Source organism: Stegostoma tigrinum, chromosome 12, assembly GCF_030684315.1.
Source record: "Stegostoma tigrinum isolate sSteTig4 chromosome 12, sSteTig4.hap1, whole genome shotgun sequence".
Lineage (NCBI taxonomy): Eukaryota > Metazoa > Chordata > Chondrichthyes > Orectolobiformes > Stegostomatidae > Stegostoma > Stegostoma tigrinum.
The window spans coordinates 54,001,639-54,024,919 of record NC_081365.1 but is presented as its reverse complement, the minus strand read 5'-3'; the positions used below and the strand labels follow the sequence as shown (position 1 = coordinate 54,024,919).

The following is a 23,281-nucleotide window of genomic DNA, read 5'->3' as shown; positions in this document are numbered from 1 at the left end:
AATGTCATCTTTGAAATTATCTAACTGTTTGCCTGTTTGATGTTCCTCTACTGGACAATGGCAAGATGATAGTCTTCAATGAACACTGAGAACAGGTAAATTTGACCTGGAAAAGTTGGTTAGATTGGATGTACCTAAGGACAGGTAAACTGTGTGGCCTGGTTGTTTAATAGCAAATAGTGGGTGAGAAAATGGGGATGTATATGTGAGGGAGAGTCAACATTATGGCTATGTGCCATGAGCTGTGTTGCTTCATGGCTGTTGTACCATCACATTATCGATGATGGTTAGTTGGCACACAATCTGCCAATCTCATAAAAGTTGTGAAGACACCATCAAGCTCTTAGCTGAAGTAAAATATCAGGGACTTCTTCCTTGAATTTTACTCTTCTGGCTCACTTTCAATCTGAAGGAGACAGCTGCCTGGTGAGCTGTGCGAGAACCACCCCTGACTCTGTGCATTTGACGGTAACGTTATTTCTGAAGGCTGATTGTCTATACTATGTCAGTCACTCAACTGAATCCTCTCAGCAATACCAAGGGACAATTCCTCACGACTTTAGAATAGCCATCAGCCCTTGTCCATCCCTAGCTTGAGGTCAGCTTGCAATACGTAAGAATTGACTCCTCTCTTTACCCAAAACTTGGGGCAGTGGCCTACAGTGAACTGGTAATCTTTGTAACCTTTATCTTTAATTTGCCTTTTTTTCTGGGGATTGTTTATAGTTGGACATGACGAGAGACGTTCAAAGCCATCTCTGCTAAATGTATTAGTGATAATGGGAACTGCAGATGCTGGAGAATCCAAGATAATAAAATGTGAGGCTGGATGAACACAGCAGGCCCAGCAGCATCTCAGGAGCACAAAAGCTCTCTGATGAAGGGTCTAGGCCCGAAACATCAGCTTTTGTGCTCCTGAGATGTTGCTGGGCCTGCTGTGTTCATCCAGCCTCACATTTTATTATCTGCTAAATGTATTAGAAGTTTCAAACTTGACAAAAGGAAAATGAAGATTGCAATTTCAAACATTCATTGTCATTATGTATGCAACTGATGTTAATCCTATTTGACTACATCTACCCGTGAATCATGGGCAGACAGACAGGAGATCTTATCTGAGAGGATGTGGTGGAAGTGAAATGGTAACAGATGTTGACGTGCTGGATAGATACGGATTTCTCTACTTTCCGAAAATATCAGAATGTCCTTAAACCTAGCAATTATTCCAACAAGAGGGAATATTATTCAGTGGAAAGCTATGAAATCATCTTGGTTGCTACCACGCTAGGCCCTACCATCACAAATCAAACAGATATATCTGGGAGAAATAGATGGTGTAGGAAACGATAGGACTTTTAATGGGTCACAGTAGGAGCACAACAATAAAAAGTCCAGGAATGCCAAATATCATTCAGGTCATTTTTGGGTTTGTATTGCCAAGTAAATTGTGGGTCATCTTCCTCATTCAAGGTCAAAATTAAAATAAAATTTTAAACATCAACTAAAAAGAATAATTGCCGGTAAGAAGAAACAAAGAATGCTAAAACATAGTGAGGATGCCCAGACCTGACAAACATTTGATACTTTTTTAAAGAATATAGGCAAACAAAATGAGCCACATTCTCTCAAATATTTTAAGGCAACCATGGAAAGTGGAAGCTGACTGAAGAGAATTAACCGGTGAATGGATTTATAAAACTCATTCTAAAGGATAATCCAGGGAAGTCCTTACCTGTGGGTAAAACTCACAATGATGAAGAAATCAAGGAGAATCATGTCGATCATCATGCCTCTGCATTCCTGCCACCCCTATCCACTGTCCATCCTTTCCGTCACTGTTTTATCTACTTTCTGTCTCCCACACACCAACTCTGGGTTTACCGAAGAGCAACTTAGATAGCAATGATATGGATGCTGCATCGAACAATGCATTTAGCATGAGAGAGCCAAAGGGCTAGGGAATTTCAATTAGTTTCCTGTTGTTAGCTAACAGAAAATGTGGTGATACATTCCCTCAAGTTAGGATACAGGGACCTCAAAACTAATGAGTCTGCTATGAGAAGAGAGATGGTTGATTGCACTCATGCAGAGGCAATTAGATCACTGGCATTCTACCCCAATGGCTCTGGTCCTGGTAGAGAAAAGATAGGATACCTGGCCCCAATTATCACCAAAGATTCCTTCTGAACATTCAGTTATGGGCAGCATTTTACCATCCTCCACTGGTAAATACGTAGTGGGATGCAGCCACTATTATTCCACCTGTATCATTTCTGCTACCTGCCACCCTTAGCCTGCATGCAACAGTACAAAAGAGAAGAAGTGAGGCCAAGGACTGCTCCCCTGTCCTTGTCTCAACTGAGAACCTTAATGACAGCTCTGAGGAAGGGCCTGAAATGTTAATTCTGAATTTTTTTTCTGACCTGCTGATCTTCCAGCAACTTCTGCTTTTGTTCCTTAATGTCAATCAACACCTGAAGTACCACAATTACAGATGAATTATCTTGTACATTTCCACTTTAAAAGACATCACTCACACACAATTCTAGTTACCTCTTTGTTTTAAAATCCATCTGAAGCAAGCTGAGAAATCACACAACACCAGGTTATAGTCCTGGGGGAACACAGCAGGATCAGTTGAGCAGGAAAGTTGACGATTGGTTCAGGACCCTTCTTCAGAAATGAGGAGGTGGAAGGGGACTGGGAAATAAATCGAGAGGAGGAGTGGGGCTGGGAAAAATAGGTGGGTCACTGACAGGTGGATGCAGCTGGGGAGTGGTGGGGATTGGTCATTGAGATGGGTGGGTCAGATAGATGGGAGAGGAGATGGACAAGTTGTGTCAGGTATTGGAATGTCCAGTATTTCCCTCGGATGGGTATGCATTCAGGTTGTATAGTGTTGTGAATGTCTCTACATCCATAAGTGGAACAGGTTTACATGGAGCACAATGGTGTAGAATGTTCAGCATTTTGATGCTCAAGCACTGGCTGGAAAATTGTATGGCTTTATACCTCTGTAGGCTCCAGAAGGACTGAGGTTGTTGAAGTTATTTGTTTCCTGCAGTCTAGCTTCCATTGTTTAAGCTGAGGTAAGAATGGGGGCCTTCCTTTAGTTTCTACAAGCTAACCCCTATTCTAGATATCTGCCCCTGGGCTTGTATATTTCTCAATCTGTCCCACCAGCGTTTTCCTGGTTCAGTCGCAGCCATGGTTTTTGGAGTCCCAAAAATTCAGTGAATTTAATCCAATGTATTTTCCGCAACTTCTGACTTCAGAGGGTTTTAAGTCCAGGCTATGACCATAAACTGATGGGGACTTTTAGCCCACATTACAGTGCATTATGCAAAATTCTGCAGTCAAGTCTTTCAGAATTGATAGTCAATTGCAAATCCTGCACTAAAGGCTGATGAGGTTCTAAGATTTCTAAATAAAGGGATCCACCTATCAACAACCCACCTATCTTCCGCAGCCCCACCCCTCCTCTCTCGATTTATTTCCCAGTGCCCTTCCACCTCCCCATTTCTGAAGAAGGGTCCTGAACCAAATGTCAACTTCCCTGCTCCTCTGATGCCGCCTGGCCTGCTGTGTTCCTCCAGGGCTATAAACTGGAGTTGTGTGATTTATGACCTTGCTTCAGATGGATTTTGTTAGTGTAAAAGGAAGTCATTGTTTTGAATTTGTGCATAGCCTGTACATTTTTTGACTTTGATGGAACAGTTAGAAACTGTGATAAAATTCTGTTTAAGTCAGCATGTCCCACTGTATGGAGGAACATCACAAACAGTCATTTGTGTGTGATGTGAATGCTGACCACTCATATTTCAAAGGACATGTTCTGTTTCTGATATTTCACCACTATCAAGTAAAGTTGCCATAGTGCCAGAGGATCATAGGGCTGCTCTCTTATTAAAGAGAGAGGGAGAAAGAGAGATGAATGGTGGTAGTTTAATCTTAAGGTTACCATGCTTCAGGCGAGGGGAGAGGTTGAGAAGGAGGGACCTTCATGGTAATCTCAGTTGGTTCAGAATTGAACTCACACTGTTAGTGTCAGTCTGCATCACAAACTAGCTGCCCAGTGACCTGAGCTAGCTTGAGATGGAACAGATACTGACTCACACAACTGATGAAGAAAAGTGCTGCAAGTGCCAGCAATCCTCAGCCTGCTGCAGACACGTGGTAGTGATGTGCTCACCAAGCAGGTACTACTGATCATTACCTAGTCAACATTCTCACTGCGGAGTCAGTATCTGAGCTGCTGGAGGCAACATCACCAAAGCTTCATCTGAGGCATCTTTGCTTTCACCCTCAAGGTGGAAGAGAGGATGTCTTGTGATACCACCCTCCTGACTGCAGGCACCATGGTAATACCAATCATACCGCCATGAAACCAGAAAGAAGGCATCATGCACAAGGAGTAGAAGTTGTGACATGTTAAGAATACATTCACTGTACTGAGGTGACGGTGTTTTCATAATTAGCTCACTTTCTCAAACTCCACATCCAGGATAAAGCAGCCTGATTGGTTGGCATCATGTCCACAAAGGTATTTGTTCCACTCTCAGCAGCAGCAGTGTCATCCTGGTTCTAATGAATGTGAGCTCTATGTAGCAATCATTCATTCATTGTAAATTTGTTGTTGATTGAAAGGCAATCTATTTCCAGAAACAACTGCAACATTTTTTCTCTTTTGTTCACTTGGGCTATTATTAAATAAAATTGAACAGTTTCAACCATTTGAAAGCTTTCTGGTATGCAACACTCCGCATTAAATAATTAGAAGGAGTTATGCTACACCAAGTGTTGGTGAAAAAGTAGTTCTCCCTGATAGAGGGTTCAAAGACGAGGTGACACAAGGACCAGTTAACCTATGTACCTTGTTTATTATGGTTGCCTGTGCAATAACTATTGATCAGATAGGTGATAAAGTAATACAGCAATACATTTGCAAAGGTGCACTGTATTTGCAATGAAGTGTCAGCCACATCAGCTTTATGTGCACTGTGAAGGACAGCTACTCACTGACAGTGTTCGACCTGGTGCACAACTCAGCTTGAAGAATATCACCAGCCTGGGCATCCCACGAGGTTCTTGCAGTGGTGAGTACATCTGCCATTGATGTACAAATGATAGGGTGAATGGAGCTTTGACAAGGTATGGTGCGTAGCTAACGTGTTGGGCTGTAGAGAATAGCGTGAGTAAATTCACTGAGGCTCGCGGAGAGAAACCCTTTATCAAGTTCTCCGAAATAGTCACCACCAAAATTCAGAGATTATAGGAACTGCTGATGCTGGAGAATCTGCGATAACAAGGTGTAGAGCTGGATGAACACAGCAGGCCAAGCAGCATCAGAGGAGCAGGGAAGTTTGATGTTTCAGATTGGGACCCTTCTTCAGAGTCTTTCTTTTCTGATTTCTCACACTGTGTTACCACCAAAATTCAGCCTAATATTTTCAAAACAATGGAAATAATTTTGACTTGCAAATATGGTGGTGTTTGAATTGGGTGAAAAATGAAAATATTAAATATCTGAAAGAGGAACGGAACCTGCCCACTTTGAGTATTAGTGATCAGAGATAATGGGAACTGCAGATGCTGGAGAATCCAAGATAACAAAGTGTGAAGCTGGATGAACACAGCAGGCCAAGCAGCATCTCAGGAGCACAAAAGCTGACGTTTTCGGGCCTGGACCCTTCATCAGAGAGGGGGATGGGGAGAGGGTTCTGGAATAAATAGGGAGAGAGGGGGAGGCGGACTGAAGATGGATAGAGGAGAAGTTAGGTGGAGAGGAGAGTATAGGTGGGGAGGTGGGGAAGGGATAGGTCAGTCCAGGAAGGACGGACATGTGAACAAGGCGGGATGCAATCCACCTCTTCCTCTCTCCCTATTTATTTTAGAACCCTCTCCCTATCCCCCTCTCTGATGAAGGGTCTAGGCCTGAAACAACAGCTTTTGTGCTCCTGAGATGCTGCTTGGCCTGCTGTGTTCATCCAGCTTCACACTTTGTTATCTTGAATATTAGTGAGATGGGATGGCAATTTGCCGTAAGAAGGTGGGTCAATTCATGGAAGGAAATAAACTGTCCTTACCTAGTCTGACCTATATGTGACTCCAGACTCACTACAATGTGTTAAATGCCCTCTGAAATGGCCTAACAAGTCAGGCAAGGGCAATTAAGAATAGGCAACAAATGCTGGCCTTATTTGCAACACCCACATCCTCTGAAAGAATAAGGAATGATAAAAGGAAATTGTATGTTTTCATATAATCTGGTTTTCTCTTTTTAGGATTACCTAGTCTCAGGAAACTCAGCTATTAAGTTTAAAAAATGAGAAACGGTAAATCCAGGAGGTTATTTACAACACTGTTTCTGGGCGAGGAAGAGCAGGAATGATTCCTGTAAGTTCAACAAACAAAAAACATATGTCAAACTCCCTAACAACAGAAATTTACATTGAGATTAGATTCTCTACAGTGTGGAAACAGGTCCTTCAGCCCAACAAGTCCACACCCCCCCTTGCAGCATTCCACCCAGACCCATCCCCCTATAACCCACACATCCCTGACCACTACAGGCAATTTAGCATAGCCGATCCACCTAGCCCGCACATCTTTGACATGGGAGGAAACCAGAGCACCCGGAGGAAACCCACACAGACGCGGGGAGAATGTGCAAACTCCACACAGACAGTCGCCAGAGGCTGGTTTCAAACCAGGTCCCTGGAGCTGTGAGGCTGCAGTGTCAACTACTGAGCCACCACGCTGCCCATCAAGAAAAGCTATTTTCTTTGGATTTTCACAATGATATAAAATGCAAAAAAATTGATCTTGAATCTTATCATCTGTGTTAATATCCAGGACTTCTATGGGCTGAAATGTTGTTAAGAAAGGAACAAAAATCACTAACTATCACAAGCAATATCTGGCCCACACAGTTTGGCCAAGTTTCATGAACGAACACAGATTAAACTAGAGACAGTCAGAGCAGAGGAGATGGATTTTTGACAACGAGGCTAACTTTTTCCCTAGCTGCCTTGCAAGAACAGCCTTAAGTAACACAGACTATTTAAGCCAACTTTAGCTTATTGTGTAGAAAGTTAAATATGGAATGGCTTGGAAATGTTAACATTTTATTGATGATCAGAGAGGAGACCTAGGACATACTTTAACTCATTACATTGAGAAGAACGCTTAATATTTCAAACAGCAGTCTGTTCATGGAATGTAAGAAACTATCAAGGCCAAAAGAGCAAATCACTTCAGCAGAAAGAACAGCTGCTTCAAATGGTTCTGAGAAGCTACAGAGTTGAATTTGTACTGCTCTTGCCATGTATCCATCTGGTTGTCTTCAAATTCTTACTTCAAAGACAAGTGCAAATATCGAGAAGGAAAGGCCTTCCATTTATATGGCACCATCCACAACATCAAGGTGCTCCAAAACATTATACAGCCAAAGAGGTTTCTGTGAGTTATAGACTCAGTTATTTATTTTAGAAAATGCAACTGACAAAATGTGCTCAGCTATTTTCTGCAAGAATAATGAAATCAATCATCTGTTTTTAGATATTGATTAAGGGATTTTTACTGACAAAGACACCAAGAAATATTCATTGAAAGTAATATCAGACCTTTTGCATTTTACCCTAGGGAACTAGCATCTCAGCCAGAAGATGGGACCTCCTACAGTTCTGTTCCAAACTGATAGCCTTCATTACACTCCCAAGCCTCGAGAATATTGCTTCAATCCACAAACTTTTAATTCCATAGTCAAATTTTTGGAATTCTGTTTCCTAATTCAGTTATAATTCATTGCCACAGAAGGCTGTGTAGGCCAGGTCATTGAACATATTTAACAGAGAGATTGATAGGTTCTTGATTGTCAATGGGGATCAAAGGCAGAAGGCAGGAGAATGGGGTTGATAAAGTTATCAGCCATGATTGAATGGTGGGGCAGACTGGATGGGGCAAATGGCCTAATTTCTGCTTCTTTGTCTCATGGTCTTGTGATCTTGTAAATTTATGACTTTGTTTTCCATTTTACTGGAGTTGGATTGTCAATAGATATTAGCCAATGATTATTTAGAAAACAATTTCAGTCATCACTGGCAAACAAGACTGTATGCAAAATAAGAATAATGTTTTACTTGCAAGGAAGAAGCAGTTGTGATCACAGTGCCTCTGTATCATTTTGCTTAAAAGTTTGGCAGTGTCAACCTAATCACAGTTGCTCTGCATTGTTATTGTGTACGAAGAATGCCCTATATTAATATATGAGCATAGAATAGGGAAATCAGAAATGTATAGAAAGCATGTGGGAAAGCATAATCACCCACATGCATGGATTCATTTATTCAGTGAACTGAGGAGAACTAAAGTATAGGCAACTAATTGGTGTGCATTTGCCTCCAACAGAGTGTCATACCTGATGTGGGTGGCAATGTTTATGCTATTTCCCATAACTGGCCATGGAAACCATGGCATTGAACTAGCCACAGATATTTATTACGAATAACTTTTATGTACAAACGTTACATTCCTCAGGGACACTGGGGTCTGGGTTAACGTTAAACTAAGAGGTTTCAAAGGAGAAGAAAGCTTCCAGTAGAGTATCATGCTTCAAGTGATCAAAGATAAGATGGAGTTTCAGATCTTTGCCACCTTCAGGTGAAATACTACAATACAGTGGTGATGTTGTGAGCATTTTTTTTGTAAATGCATACTGACAAACTGGCCAGGAGACATGATACACCCTATAAACTTCATTCATCTGCACCCTAACCACACCTCAGCCAACACCCATCCTACCCTTTTACACACTCCACATACCTGTACTTTCACCACAATGTTTGAAGCACCATCTGGACATTTATATTTTAAATAGTATCAGAAATGGTATTACCAGGAAAATTTAATTTCAAAGATTTGCTAAAGAGAAACCAAATTTGCATATTCTGAAGAAGGCATTTTTGTGAGGCAAGGCATATTTTCTAAATTCAAGGGAAAACAGTAACAAGTTAATATTCCATGTACACTGTTAAGAGTAAAGTAGATGATGCTATAGCTCAACAAAGTACAAATATCAGACAAACCTGAAGAGACAGTGAGGTATTTGAAAACTACAATGACCTCTGAACTATTGTTATGGGTAAATCACTACAAGTTGCTTTTAATTCAGCTACTCACAGACAATAAAGTATGAAAACAATGATTTCAACTTTATTGCATGTAGCAATCAAAATAAGACTCTTCAAGTAAGCAAGTTAAGCCTCACAACCCAACTTGGCGATTACCTGATTAATGTTAGAATCTAGCCAGATTTCACCAACAGTATCTGTCTCCGGAAGTGTCCTGTGTTCGATTTTTGTGTCGTGATCATGTTCAAAGTTTTGTTACTGACTTGTTCTGGTTTTGGATTCTCATACAATTTTCCCTCTTTCAAGTTTGTGGTGTGAAATTATTGATGATTCAAAGGATTCTTTCACCCTAAATATTGTTCACTTGCCTGGAAACCTCAAGCCTATAGTTTGACTTCTTATCAGAAGTGGCTCCCTTGCTCCTTGTTACATTCCGGGCTAGTTGTCTGTTTGAAACACAGCTTTTCCTGTAATTACCTCCTTAAGTTCTTCTGCAGGGTAATCCTTGTCCTTCATAGCAATAATGTATCCAGATTACCAAGCAAGTGTTAAAGTAGTTTTGTTTACGTAATCTCATCAAGACATGGCATTTTGCTTTCAGTCTGTGTAACAGCTTGTTTTTGTCCCTTTCACCTCAAGAAACAGTTTATTCCAGACAGAGGTATTGCTGATTTTTTCAATCTATGAAGTTATTAAAGTTCTGAAGTTTACACAATCATAATTACATTTTGGAATGAACAAGATTTAACAAAACAGTACAGCATCCAGATGTATCAATCGATGATTTCATTAATGATCTCTGCAGGATAATGGAGACTGTGTTCATTTAAAACCACAATTCATAAGAGATCAATTAGTGTGGGCATTGCTGATGAGTCAGTCAGATTTATTATGATCCAAAGAGGACCTAATTCTATCAAAAGGCATTCAGATATTGAGTGAAGCAGAATCCTGGAAACAAAACTTATCAATAATAAAAATGAGAAGGATAAATTTAGCGCATGAGATTTATAGAATCTTTTCATGCCTTATACTACAAATCATAAAAGGTACAAAAACCACTAAAGATTAGTCAACACAGCAATGAATATGACATACACCAGGCAACAAAGTCCTTGCCAAAACTATGGAGCAAAACAAGTTCACATGCTCAAACAGTACCCAGCTTCTAAAATCAAATGGATTTACTGCAAGAAAGTAGGTTGTTTTCAGAAACTGTTCCAAAGGAAGGCACAACCAAGGAAACACAAAAGATTGAAGAATTAACCATGGGCTAACTATGTGCAACAGTCTTAAGTGGTGGATAAGTTCAAAGTTTCTCCACAGGAAACCAAGTGCCCCTCCATTTTGACATAGCTTCAGAAGGCTGCACCATAATTATATTTTTAGATGAATTAAGGAGGCAGGGCCTGGAGAGCAGCAGTGTTAGAGCCAAAGGTATGTCATTTAATGCCAGTGAGTCCATCCTTGCCACAAATCCTCTGGCTCCAACTGTCACTCTGTGAAGCCACTAGGAGGCTGTATCCATACTATCATCCTCCTCTTCACATGGTATGGGGCAGGGGAGCTACCTCACCAATGGCAAAATGTGAACAGCCGAATACTGCTCTTAATTGAGTCATCCATCTTCAAACTGTCTGTTCAACAGGAAGCTAAGTTGTTCCCAATCCCACTGCTCAGAAATTTGTGGAATTACGTCAGGAAGCTGTTGAGTCACAGCTGACTGCTATTTTCTCACTCCACATCACCCCCACTACCGCTCTGTCATTTCAATCCCTGCCATTCAGGGGCTAGTACAGTTCCACCACATATATCTAACATTTATGAAGAAAAGGCTGCCCTTAGACATTAAAGAAAGCATTCACACATGGGCCAATGCATTTGTACCCATTTGTAATAAGGAGCTGTCGCTCCAAGTTATTGTAACAGTCTATCAGCGGTATGTGTGAGAGAGAACATAATTGGTTTGTGGCTGCCTAATAGGTTACGTATTGTCCACATGTTCTTGCTAATCCTTAAAACCATTATATGAACATCTGAAAAAGGCACAGAAGTGGACTATTTGGTCCCTCAAGCCTGCTTCCCATTCAGTAAGATCACAGCTGTTTGTGTTTCAAATTACTCATTTCTATCAACTATCGAGAATCTATGAATCTCCTTGTCTAACAGAAATCTATCTGTTTCTGCCTTAAAAATGTTAAATTATTCATTGTATGGCAGAATTCCAAAATCACAAAATTGTCTGAGGGGTGGTCCTGGGTCTGAGGGGAAAAAACATTTTTGCCACCTCTGTTCTAAAATGCAGTGCCTAAGTTTAAACAGCACCCCCTAGTTCTAGAATCAACTACAAGAGGAAATATCCTTTCCATGTTCAACTTGTCAAGATAATTCAGGATCTAATATATTCTATATATATATATATATAGATATATATATATTCAATCAAGTTTTTGTCACCCTTCTAAACTCCAATGGAAACAAGCTGAGTCTGCTCAACCTAGATTTACAAGACAACCCATACACTCCAGCTTTCAGCTTATTAAACCTTCTCTGCACTGCCTGCGATGCATTTAGGTCCTTCCTTAAATAAGGAACCCAAATTTGCAGTTGGTATTCAAGGTGAGGTCTCACTAGTGCCCTCTATAACTGAAATATAATATCCTTACTTTATGTTCACTTCTTCTTATAATAAATGAAAATATTCCACTAGCCTTCTTAATTATGTGCCGTTCCTGTGTACTAACTTTTGTGACTCATAACAAGAACACCTAAATCCCTCCTAAATCACATCTTAGCAGACATTTTCCATTTAAGTCATACTGTGCCATCAGAACTTTGTTCATCAGAATCCTGGCTTTGGACAATCTTACTCTGAGATTGATGAGATTGACACTCTGAGGAGAATGATACCTGCTAAACATGTGGTTAACTGCCAACAACATATCTCCTAGTTTGCAGTGTCTGCTCTCTTAGGCTATTGATAACTGGTGGAGCACTGTATTTACAAAAACACGGGTTTACTGCTTAATCTGATGGTGCAAAGACATTGATCTCAAATGTTCCAACAAGAAAAAGAATCTGCTTGTAGGAACCAGTTGGGGCAAGATTTAAGAAATGTGGATCTCAAAATTAAAGCAAGATGCAGGACAATGGAGAGGGAAAAGAGACTTTAGGTCATAAAGATGGAAATAAGATTAAATAAAATGTTTTTTTTGAGTTTAAAAATACAATGAAATAAAAATCCAACCTGGAAGAGCTAGATTGAGTGGTTTCAGAAGCAGAAATGAGGCAAAATGTTCTTGTTTATTTATAGTATTGACATTTTAGTGGTTTACTTTAATATTACAATCACACATCTCCTACTGATGTCTCACAGGTATTACTGCTGTAGTTTGAGATGCCTTAACAGCATCACAGTATATGAGTCCAGATCCTAGTAAAATGATCAGCTTATCAAGAATTCCCCTAGTACAGCTGAATAAGGATTAACAAATCAATATGTTGTGCATAGAATCAGCAAACTACGTCAAATAGTATGTCAGCTTAAGATACTAAGCTACCACCTTATCTTACAGTAACTTTCCGTGCCTGAGTCACAAGTGTGTAGGTTACTCAAGATACCTGAGCACACAGTCCCCCTGACATTTCAATGCAGCATGGATGAAGTGCTGCACTAACTTAGGTTCTATCTGTTACATTCTTCTCTTCAGCATAAATGCAACAATCACATGACAAGAACTGGCTCAATTATAATGTTAGTCTTTGTTTGAAAATTAAGTCTATATGCTAAAAATGTTATCTAGGAGACAAGATATACATGTCTGGCTCCTACCATTTGCTGCTGTAGGCTGAATGCAAGTCGTAGGACCAGTATTTCACATTCTGTCAAAGTGGTCATGTATAACATATCACAACACTAACTTCTAGAAGAGATGCTAATACAGACTCAGTCTGCTGTCTCCAGTTGTGGAAGAAATTAGCATGTTGTAGAAGGTTGGAGAACATCAGTACCAAAAAGGCAAAAAGACTCTGTGACAGACTGAACGTTAAAAGTAAGTGTCAACTCAAAGTGTTCAAGCTCCTGAGTTCTTAGTAACTGCTATCTGAGTAAATCCTAATCACATATTTTGCCTTAGTCAGTGAAATAAATGCAAGTCAGCTAAACATTAACAGAAGAAGAAAGCTTAGGGAGATGATGAGATTTCTGGAGAACATTGAGCTTTGGACCGTGAGATCATTGTTATCTGACATGTCAACTTGTTTGTCTCTCGGTATAAATATTCTGTAACTCTGCATTGCTGCGGAATCTTCGATATCTAGCCTTTGTTAGCATTGATTCTCCGTGATATCATGAATAAAAAGTTCTCTTTACCTTGAAGTCTGACAGCTCCAGTCCAGTTATTCGCGTATTATTAGAAGAAGCTTTCTAACACCAGTGAATATAAACATTTCTGAGGCAATCAAACAAGCATACAGAAGTGTCCTGTTCACTATTTATCCGCAGACAACACAAAGATTTACGTGGTTAACTCATTTCTGCATATGGATCTTGCTCTGCATGAATGAGCTAATGAAACTCATATATTACAATACTGAATACATTACTGAGTTCTTCATTAGTTGTGAATTACTTCTTGTAAGGCCTGTACAGATACTAAATAGATAGAGATTTTGCTGTCTTTTTGTAGAAATTAAGAAACTGATAAAGTTGTATCTTCTTTCATCATCAGCTTCTGCTCCTTTGTTGCATTTCAAGGACTAATGAATTCCAGTCTTTTGAAACTGTCTGAATGGCATTTTTAATCAAAGCTTGATTATGTTCATAATTTATTTTTCAACCTTTAACTTCAATACCATCATGATAGCATCACTACAAGATTAATGCTCGAGATTTTGTTATAAAATATCACCTGAGTTCTCAGTGATGAGACATCATGGATCATGTAGATTGCATCTCTGTCCAGTAGCCTGATATTGCTGTTATTGTGGATCAGCAGCAGGGTCACTTCCCTCCATATCAAGATGTTCTCTCTGTATCAAAGTGGCTGCAGACAAAAATGGCATTATCTCCCCTGACAAGAGTGACACCATGAGCAGAATCTTTTAGGGGTTTGAATATCGAAGGCAATCACAAGAAATGTGGCAGAATCATGCAAGAAGTCTAGTGACATCTATCTCAACATCAGGAGCATCCCAATCCTCTTAACTAATTTCTGGTCATCAAGGTGAGATCACCACTGAGCAACAGGTTACCTATTAAGGTGGAGTATTGTTTGTTAATGACATTTTCAACTGAAAATCTTGCCTAATTAATGTGCAACCAACTATCATACCATAAAACGTGAGCAAATTAGGCAATAAAAATACTCAACCAAGAAGTCAGATTGGGTAGTCCGGTAACTTCAGCCTGCCACTTGTTCCAAAGTACCTTCATGTTGCACAGCAGGCACTAATATCACAGGGCATGCTTTATCAGCACTAATCATGAGTACACTGTTTCCAGGGACATCTGCATCCTGCATGTGCCAGGCTCGAAAAACATCAGGTCCCATCTCTCATCCACTTACAGGACATTTCTGCACCACGATGCTGCACCTCAGGGCTAGGGTTGTGATGCTGCAGCAAATAAAACTCTGTGCTCAGCAACATGCATCCCAATCATGGACTGGACCAAGTTGTACCTCCGGCTATTCACTTGATCTCTTAGCATTCACTCACTTTGTGCCCTTCCCTCTCTTTGCATTGCCTTTTTGCGTCTTCCTCCTCAGCCAAAGATAGCAGTCTCACAGTATTATTGTGCCATTTAGTATGGAAACAAAGCCTGGGAGATTGACATAGTTGACAGCCAATCTGAGTCAAGGCAGAAGGTCTTTGCTCGGGTGGGCCCAGGACAGCAAATTAAGGGCAACCTCCAATATCAGTCCAGGGGCTTGAACACATTCAGTCAGCCGCTCACGTCAATCTAAGTCAAGATCTTCTTCTCATAATGGTGAGGAGGCAAATGTTAGGCAGAATGCTACCCGTCCTAACTCTTTCTGCCCTGTTGTAGGCTGTTTTCCTTCTGAAATGAAAGAAGTATTTAGGGACATGAAAGTGGATAGCACTGCTGTTACCTGTGATGAAGCTTGGAGATGTCTCCTGAGTGAGCAACACAGAGGCCAAGCAGGGCAAATGGTGTCTGGGGGTGGGGTGAGTGAGAAGAGGTGGGGAAGATTTTGCAGCCAATAGTAAAAGTTATAGAGCATAATCTTTTCTGGGTGGAGGGTACATTAGCAGAGATAGAATGAGCGTTAAGTATCAGGGAGAAGGTGATGGCACGTATGAGTGGAGAAAGACATTGACCTTCTTTCTACACATCTGAGAATTTGTGCAGATGGCTGAGACTGTACTGATCTGGGACAAAACATCAGACTAGGTTGGCATGGTCTGATGCCATGACCTCCAGTCCTGGTGCTGGGGAAAGAGGAGCTATATCCCAGAAACACCCCTGCCCAATAGTTTCTGCAGGACGCTGTCCACAGAATTGATCTGATAATTATCCCTTGTCTACTAAATCTGGAGCAAATGTCAGGAACCATGAAGGGCAGCTCTGGGCCAGCACTGTTTGTGAATTGTTCTTTATAGGAACACAAACACAGTAGTGCCTTTTAATATCTGATATGATATTGACATCACCCTTCCAATCTGCATTTCCTCATCAGTCTCTGCATTCTTATTTCATAATGCTTCAACTGGTGTGTTAAAATGAAATTCAGTTCTTTGATCTGTTCACTTAGATATCAGATAACTTGTTTGTGTCACTGTGATGATATCAGCTCATACTTCAAGTAGTTTACCATATAAAAAATGATAAGCCTAAACATGCAAAGGCAAGTTCAAGTAATAATAGCATGCCCTTCGACATCAAATTATGCCTTATTTTTGCTCTAATTTCAGCCTAGATAATAGATCAAATCTCATATTCTGTTAATCTGTGTGGTTTAGCTATTTACTCAATGTACTTGTTTAACTAATATGGAAGTAGAGATGCTAAAATTTGTTGACAAATAAGCAGAATGACCTTCCTTGTGGAAGGGCTGGTAAGTATTCAGAATTGCCAACTAAGTTCTGATAATACATATTCCAAAAGAGTCACCGTTGCTGAAAGTTTAGTCTGCAGAGGTTGATTTTCAGCCTGATTTTTGTGCAAAAGCTTTATGCTGATTATGGTAGTGATACATTTTTGGAAAGATCAAAGGTGACTATTTCAAACAGTATTTTTGCTATAATTATTACCTTCTTCCTAAATTTCTCCTTTCAGATCTTCGAAGGCTGCATCACATGTAAAATGATGCGATTGACATCTGGGTTAAATTTAATATTTGCTTGGCATCCATCCATGAAGAATCACTAAGTAGTGAAATAACTTTCTGTGAGTTAAATGGTACTAAAATCTTGAGGCACATTTTAATGCCTATGTGAGAATGACAAATGTACTTTCAGTCTTTTCTAGCAACCTAAGTGCATTGGGATGCACTTTAAATAAACATGTGACTGAGGATCCGGTTGGAAAGTGCCTGCAAATGGTAGTAAACTAGTTTAATAACCACTTAACCAGTATATTGTGGGCAAAAGTGACTGCAAAGTATGCCATTTCTGCTAGAAATAATGTGAAAGTGCAGAAAGCATAACGCAAGATTTATAGATCAGGATGTATAAGTTATGGTTGAATGTAAGAACTTGGAAAAGTGCTCTTCACACATTGGAAAAGCAAGATATCTAAAGAGCGAAAGAGCTAGAAAAGGCCATCACAAAAGAAGTTAATGCAGGATTATGTTTCAGAGATTTGAGTTGCATGTTGAAGATTTTAGGGCTTTTATTAGAGAAATGAAAGTATGCAAGAGAATATAATGTTTGTCGAACTGGTGTTGTTGGTAAGTACTTCCTGTTTACAAAGTAAGTGAAAAACATCAGTCAAGTTTGTTTAAAGTATTTTCCTGTTGGTAAGCTGCATTGATCAAGAAATGGGAGGCAGTGAACATGGTTGGGAATCAATAGGCAAGATCAAAGAGGTCTATATAAATGAGGATTCGTCAGAAAACCATAGACCTGTAGCAACTGGATTTCCATTTGCTCATTTAAATAAATGTGAATGAAAGCAACATACCATTGATTTTGGAAATCTGTAATAAAATCAGAAAATACTGGGTAAATTGAGCAGGTCAAGCAATACTTATGCAGTCAGAAATAGAACTAAAATTTCATGGATAATCATCTTGATTTCCTGTTGTACCTTCATACTGACTTTTGTGATTATGTTCAATTTAAGTAATTTCAATTTGTTAGGTGTTTCTGAGGCACCTGCAGTACCACACTCTAGAAGTTATTTGACATTGTGGACAGAATTTATACTGACCTGAGCTATCTGTGGAACTAGTCAATCAAGATTCAAAATCCACTTCCCCCAACATTCTGTGTGGTTTTAACTACATTAATGTCCTTTAGGTAGGGAAACTGCCATCCTTACCTGGTCTGGTCTACATGTGACTCCAGACAACAGCAATGTGGTTGACTCTTAACTGCCCTCTGGACAATTAGGAATGGGCAATAAATTCTGGTATAACCATTGATGTCCTCATCTCATTAATAAAAAAAACACTACAACAGCTGATCCCTTCTTCATCTCAGAATTTTGCAGTTGTTCTACATTTAAGTAATACTCTTCCTTTTTTAATCTTCCTGCCAAAGTGAATAACTTCATATTTCACTACATTATACTCAATTTTTGCCCATTCACTAAACCTTTCTAAATCCATCTGCAAATCCCTGATGTCTTCTTCATAATATATTTCCCCACCTATACTGATGTCGTCTGCAAATTTAGCTACTATGCCTTCACTCCTCCATCCTTGGAATCATTGATGTAAATTGTAAAGAGTTGAGGCTCAGATTTTGTTGCTTACGTGTAATATAATGGGTTGCTTTATTGAAAGTCAATATCACGTAGGTGGCTTAAAAGCAAGACAAAAGAAGATTTTAAATAACAATAAGGATTTAAATCCTTTAAGAACATGAAGAAACCACAATTTCACAAACACAATCAATATATTTTCCAGCAATTCAGTAATAACTATTGTAGATTGGAGGGAATAAGTGAGGGTCAGAACGATGGCTCAGTGATGAGCACTGATGCCTTAAAGAGCCAGGAGCCCAGCCCAATTCCACGCTCAGGTGACTGTCTGTGTGGAGTTTGCACATTCTCCCCGTGTCTGTGTGGGTTTCCTCCATATGCTCCAGTTTCCTCCCACAGTCCAAAGATGTGCAGGTTAGACAGAATGGTTGTGCTAAATTGCCGTAGTGTCCAATGCTGTGCTGTGTTCATTCAGCTCCACACTTTGTTATCTCAGTAGTTACACAGGATAGTCAGAATTGCAGATGCTGGAGCTAAAGATAACACAGTGTGGAGTTGGAGGAACACAGCAGGCGAGGCAGCATCAGGGGAGCAGGAAAGTTGATGTTTTGGGTCAGGACCGTTCTTCAGAAAAGTTATACAGACTGTGTGCTCCATTATCAGCTCACAAATCTGTGTTCGACATTGTGTTTCTGTTGTCCCCTTTGTAGCGAATTCGCTTCCTGACAGTATAGAGTAGATGTAAATGTATTTTGATTAAGTGGAATGTCCAATATTTCTGCAAATGAATATTAATTGAAGGTGATAACAAAGTGTGGGGTTGGATGAACACAGCAGGCCAAGCAGCATCTTAGGAGCACAAAAGCTGACGTTTCGGGCCTAGACCCTCAGGCCCGAAACGTCAGCTTTTGTGCTCCTAAGATGCTGCTTGGCCTGCTGTGTTCATCCAGCTTGTTATCTTAGATTCTCCAGCATCTGCAGTTCCCATTATCTCTGATCACAATTAATTGAAGTTGGATGCCTTGGTACCTCTGAAGAGTCCCAGAGTCTGAAGTTGTTGCCTTATGTCTGGTTCGTTGACCCTTTAGGGCTGAGGTGTGAATTTCATTCCTCACTGAACCATTGGTCCAGACAATTGTCCCTGTGATTGTGCATTCCAGACCATAGCCTAGCCACCTTTCTTTTTGTTTTCAAACTTTTGTTAAAAGTCCAGGGATTTTGGTCCAGTATTCTAAATGACAAGGAGTTTTGCTCACTCCTACACCACCCAGGCTGACTCCTCTGCCCTATTCTTATAAGACTGCATTTCCTATGGCTAAACCACCTGCACATCACTAGACCCTTCAGGAGGGTCTAGGCCCGAAATGTCAGCTTTTGTGCTCCTAAGATGCTGCTTGGCCTGCTGTGTTCAACCAGCTCCACACTTTGTTATCTAGGACTCTCCTGCATCTGCAGTTGCCATTATCTCTGTGTAACTACTGACCCTCATGTGGGAGAGGAGAGCCATCCCTGCAGCTGCCAACAGAACAGGGGTCCCATGCAGCTACTCTCCCCGAGAACTCTCCACACAGCTATCTCCCTGAAACCTACTGTCTCAGAGCTGTTCCATACCAGGGGAACCAACAGCAGCCAACCATGACCAGCAGATCTGATGACCGACAACCTCTGAAAACCACCGACCTGACCGACAAGACCTCAGACACATCCTGAGGTGAAAATTGGCTCATAGAACCACGACAAAGTAAGAAAACCCAAGTTCTCAAACCAGACTGAACTCCATCCAAAGTCTTCAGTGAAGCACTGGCACTGGCAAGTGTGAAAGCCAGCTGTATTTGGATGTAAGTTTGTTCACAGATTCCATCGGAGAGCCTTCAGAACAACAAGTTCCATGTTAAGGATTTCTTCTTCTGTGCAAGCTCCATCAGTAACATAGGCAAACTGGTGCAGCTTTGTTGGGTAGATTTCCTCTAGCTTTGCAGCAATAAATAAAGCTGAAATACCAATAAGCTGTAATTGAGTCTTCACAACATTTTGTTGTGTTGCCATAAACCTAACGAAAAAGTCCTGGGCTAAATAAAGTGTCTCTCTGTGTAGCTTGTAGACTTCGCAAACCTCCATTAACCAATCAAGAAGAATAGCTCTCATCTTAGGTTACAAGGTGGATGCTTTTGGAAAACATCTTTGTCTCTCAAGTAAGCCTGCTCCTTCTTCAGAAGGATATTCCATACTTCTTCATGATTTCCCCAGCACAATGCTGGTAATGGTGAAGCTCTAGTTGGAGTGGCTAAAACATTTTTGACCCTGTACTGCACACAACTAGTAGAATTTGATGTAACCATGTCATCTAGATTTGTGCATGATGTTGAATGTAGTCTGTATGGACTCATACAGTTGGCTACAGTAGTCCAGCAATCCTCCTTTTCGTATGGTTTCGTAGACTGCACTTCTGTAACTTCATCCAAGACTTGCAAACAAATGGCAACGTCGGCTTTTCGCTTTCCAGTGTAATCTGTGCCCGATAACAATTGTGTCTTGGCTTAACATCTACATGCAAGTTGCATATTTGCAGGAAATGTATGAAATATTAATACCACAGTACCCCCAAGAAATGTTTGTTCAAGTAATGGAGCTACTGGATCTCTGTGTCTTGGATTTCAAATGTTTGGAGTTCACATATGGTGTCACTGCAGCCTCAGCTTTGTATCACTTTTCTTCTTGTGAATTAGTTCACAAAGTCTCAGGATTTGAATGGAGTGAAATAGAAGAATGTGTGAAATGGATGGTTCCATTTGCAATGGCCTTGAGAGAGCTGGGAAATATAAAACTCAAAAATTTGGAAGGTGTCGGTCCAGAAGATTTGCACAACATACAGACACATTCTAACAGCTTATCATTACTGGATAAAGCTCTCTCAAAGCAGGCACTATTGGAACAGAGTAGATGTTCACCTGTGCCTTCTGGAATTTTAACTTCTCCTCAGAGCAGTAAGAAAAACATTGTGGGCTCAAGTGAAGATCTCAAACATTTGCAATCCTGAAACAGATTATGGGTGAATTTCTTATACCTCAAAGTCTGAAGTTAAGAAAATGCTTTAACATAACAAATGAAAGTTAAAAACGAACCTTCCAGCTCAGCGAGCAAACTCACATCCAGAACCTCAACCTGAGCTACAAATCTTCTCAAAACTCCCCAGCTGTATTTCATTGTCATGTTTATCTCCAGTGGTGAGCCTATTTCCTCAAGACCGAAAGAATCCAAACTAGCTAGCAGGGTTGGAAAGGTGGGCTAGTGACAGTTCAGGGCAAACCCAAGATCAGGAAGTCTGATTAAAATGTCTGCATTTTGAAACCACTGTTTAGTTTCTAATAGTAATTAGCCTGTGTTAAGTTAACACCATTTCCACCACCTCCAGCATGATACCATCACCAGACACATATTCCCCTACCTTCCCTTGTCTGTCTACCGCAGGGACCATTCCCTCTGGGACACTCTGGCCCACTCTTCCTTCACCCTCAGCACACCTCCCCACAGCCCTATGGCATCTTCCCCTGCAACCGGTAAAAATGCAACACTTGCCCATTTACCTCCTCCCTCCCCAGTATGCAAGGGTCCAAACATACCTTCCAGGTGAAGCAACGCCCTCCCAGCCTGATCGTTAGCAACTCCTTTGTCTGTCCAACTGTCTTTCTCTCTCTTTGGGCTCTATCCTATTGTTTACTCCCTACCCCACCCACCTCCCTATTTTCTGCATATAAACTGACGTTTTCCCAGCCACCATCTGTTCTGAGGAAGGGTCACCAGACCTGAAACGTTAACCCTGTTTTTGCCTTCGTGGATGGCGCCAGGCCTGTTGAGCTTTTCCAGCAACTTTGTTTGAGCTAATAACTGATAGTGTCAGCTTACTGTTTTGAATTTGCCTTTTTAACTCTTGTATTTTTATTCACCTTTGTTTTATTTCCCTGTTTATTACTTTTGTCTTTTCTTTCCTTGTGATACACTCACCTTTGCAATTAATAAACACAGAGATTCTTTGCCCTTATATACATGCCTACTACCTTCCTCACTTCACATCCCCAAATTAAGTCCAGTGTCAGAACCAGGGATCTGGAGGTGATTTGAACTACCTATTTCAGCAGATTACTGATCGCAAACCAGAATCCCTACAGTGGGATACTCTTTAGAGGGTCAGTGCAGACTCAACGGTCCAGATGACCTGCTTCCACTCAGTAGGGACTCTATGATTCTATTCTAAGTCTTTGTTTCACATTTTCTCTGTAAAGATGTAAAAAAAAGGTACCTGTATAAAAATGTAATTATGCAAAATATTACCACCATCCTCAAAGATTTATCTCTTTCAGCAATAGTTAATTAATCAGCCATTCATTGTATTAACACTATTCAGCTGCTGCACAGTTCTGGAGTCAACGGTATTGTGGTCAAATGAATTAACGCTCTCAAATATGCAGCATAGCAGTAGCAATTATAAATGGGAGCTACATTACTGCCAATTACCCCCTAGAGGAGCATAAACTAGGAAGATCTTTTCTCTTTCTCGTTTCTTTGTAAAAGTAATGACAACAGTAATAATTGATCAAATGTAATGGTTTTTCTAAACCCCAATGAGCAACAGTAAAATTACTGACTATATTGGACAGTTTTTGAGATCTTAATACTCTCAACAACAAAGGCATTGCAGTTAAGGTTATGGAATCCCCAATATTAGGTCCTTAAGGCATAACAGTGTTTTAGGGCTAAAACCCTGAGCAGAAAATGTATAGTGAAAAACACGAGATATTATGATATTTTGAAGATTTAATAGACAACTGCACTGCTGAGGAATGCGATCTGTCAGTTATCATAGAATTAATTCTATTGCTATGAACACCAGCTTCCAAATGAGTCCTGTTTTATTCATGCCTCCCATTATACCACCTGCACATTCAATGACAAATATATTATAATATATTGCTTTATAAATTTCACATAATCTAAAATTCATATTTTCGTACTAGGATTTTTGCTATTGCAGAAGTATTGCAGCACTGTGAACAACTGTTAACAATGCAGTACTATGGTATAAGTTATTAAGGTCCTTTTTTCTTAATAATTAATATGTATTAATTAAAAGCCAATTGTATAATTAATTGGCCAAGTAACATTAACCTCTTACATTATACCATGCTGTAAATGTTCTTTATTTTAGGACAGCATTCCGGCTCTTTTCTGCTTTTAAACTTTCCAAAGTTTTAAATCAGTACAG

At 40.2% G+C, this 23,281-nt stretch overlaps 1 protein-coding gene across 1 annotated transcript in view; it reads right to left on the bottom strand.

Moving 5' to 3' along the window:
• Positions 1–19,869: 19,869 nt before the first annotated feature.
• The window catches only part of LOC125457073 (G1/S-specific cyclin-E1-like), a 48,183-nt gene continuing 44,771 nt past the window's right edge, over positions 19,870–23,281 (bottom strand). Inside the window, 2 exon segments of the mRNA XM_048540784.1 lie at positions 19,870–20,180; positions 20,183–20,530. Of these exon segments, the coding sequence (XP_048396741.1) occupies positions 19,870–20,180; positions 20,183–20,530 (659 nt within the window).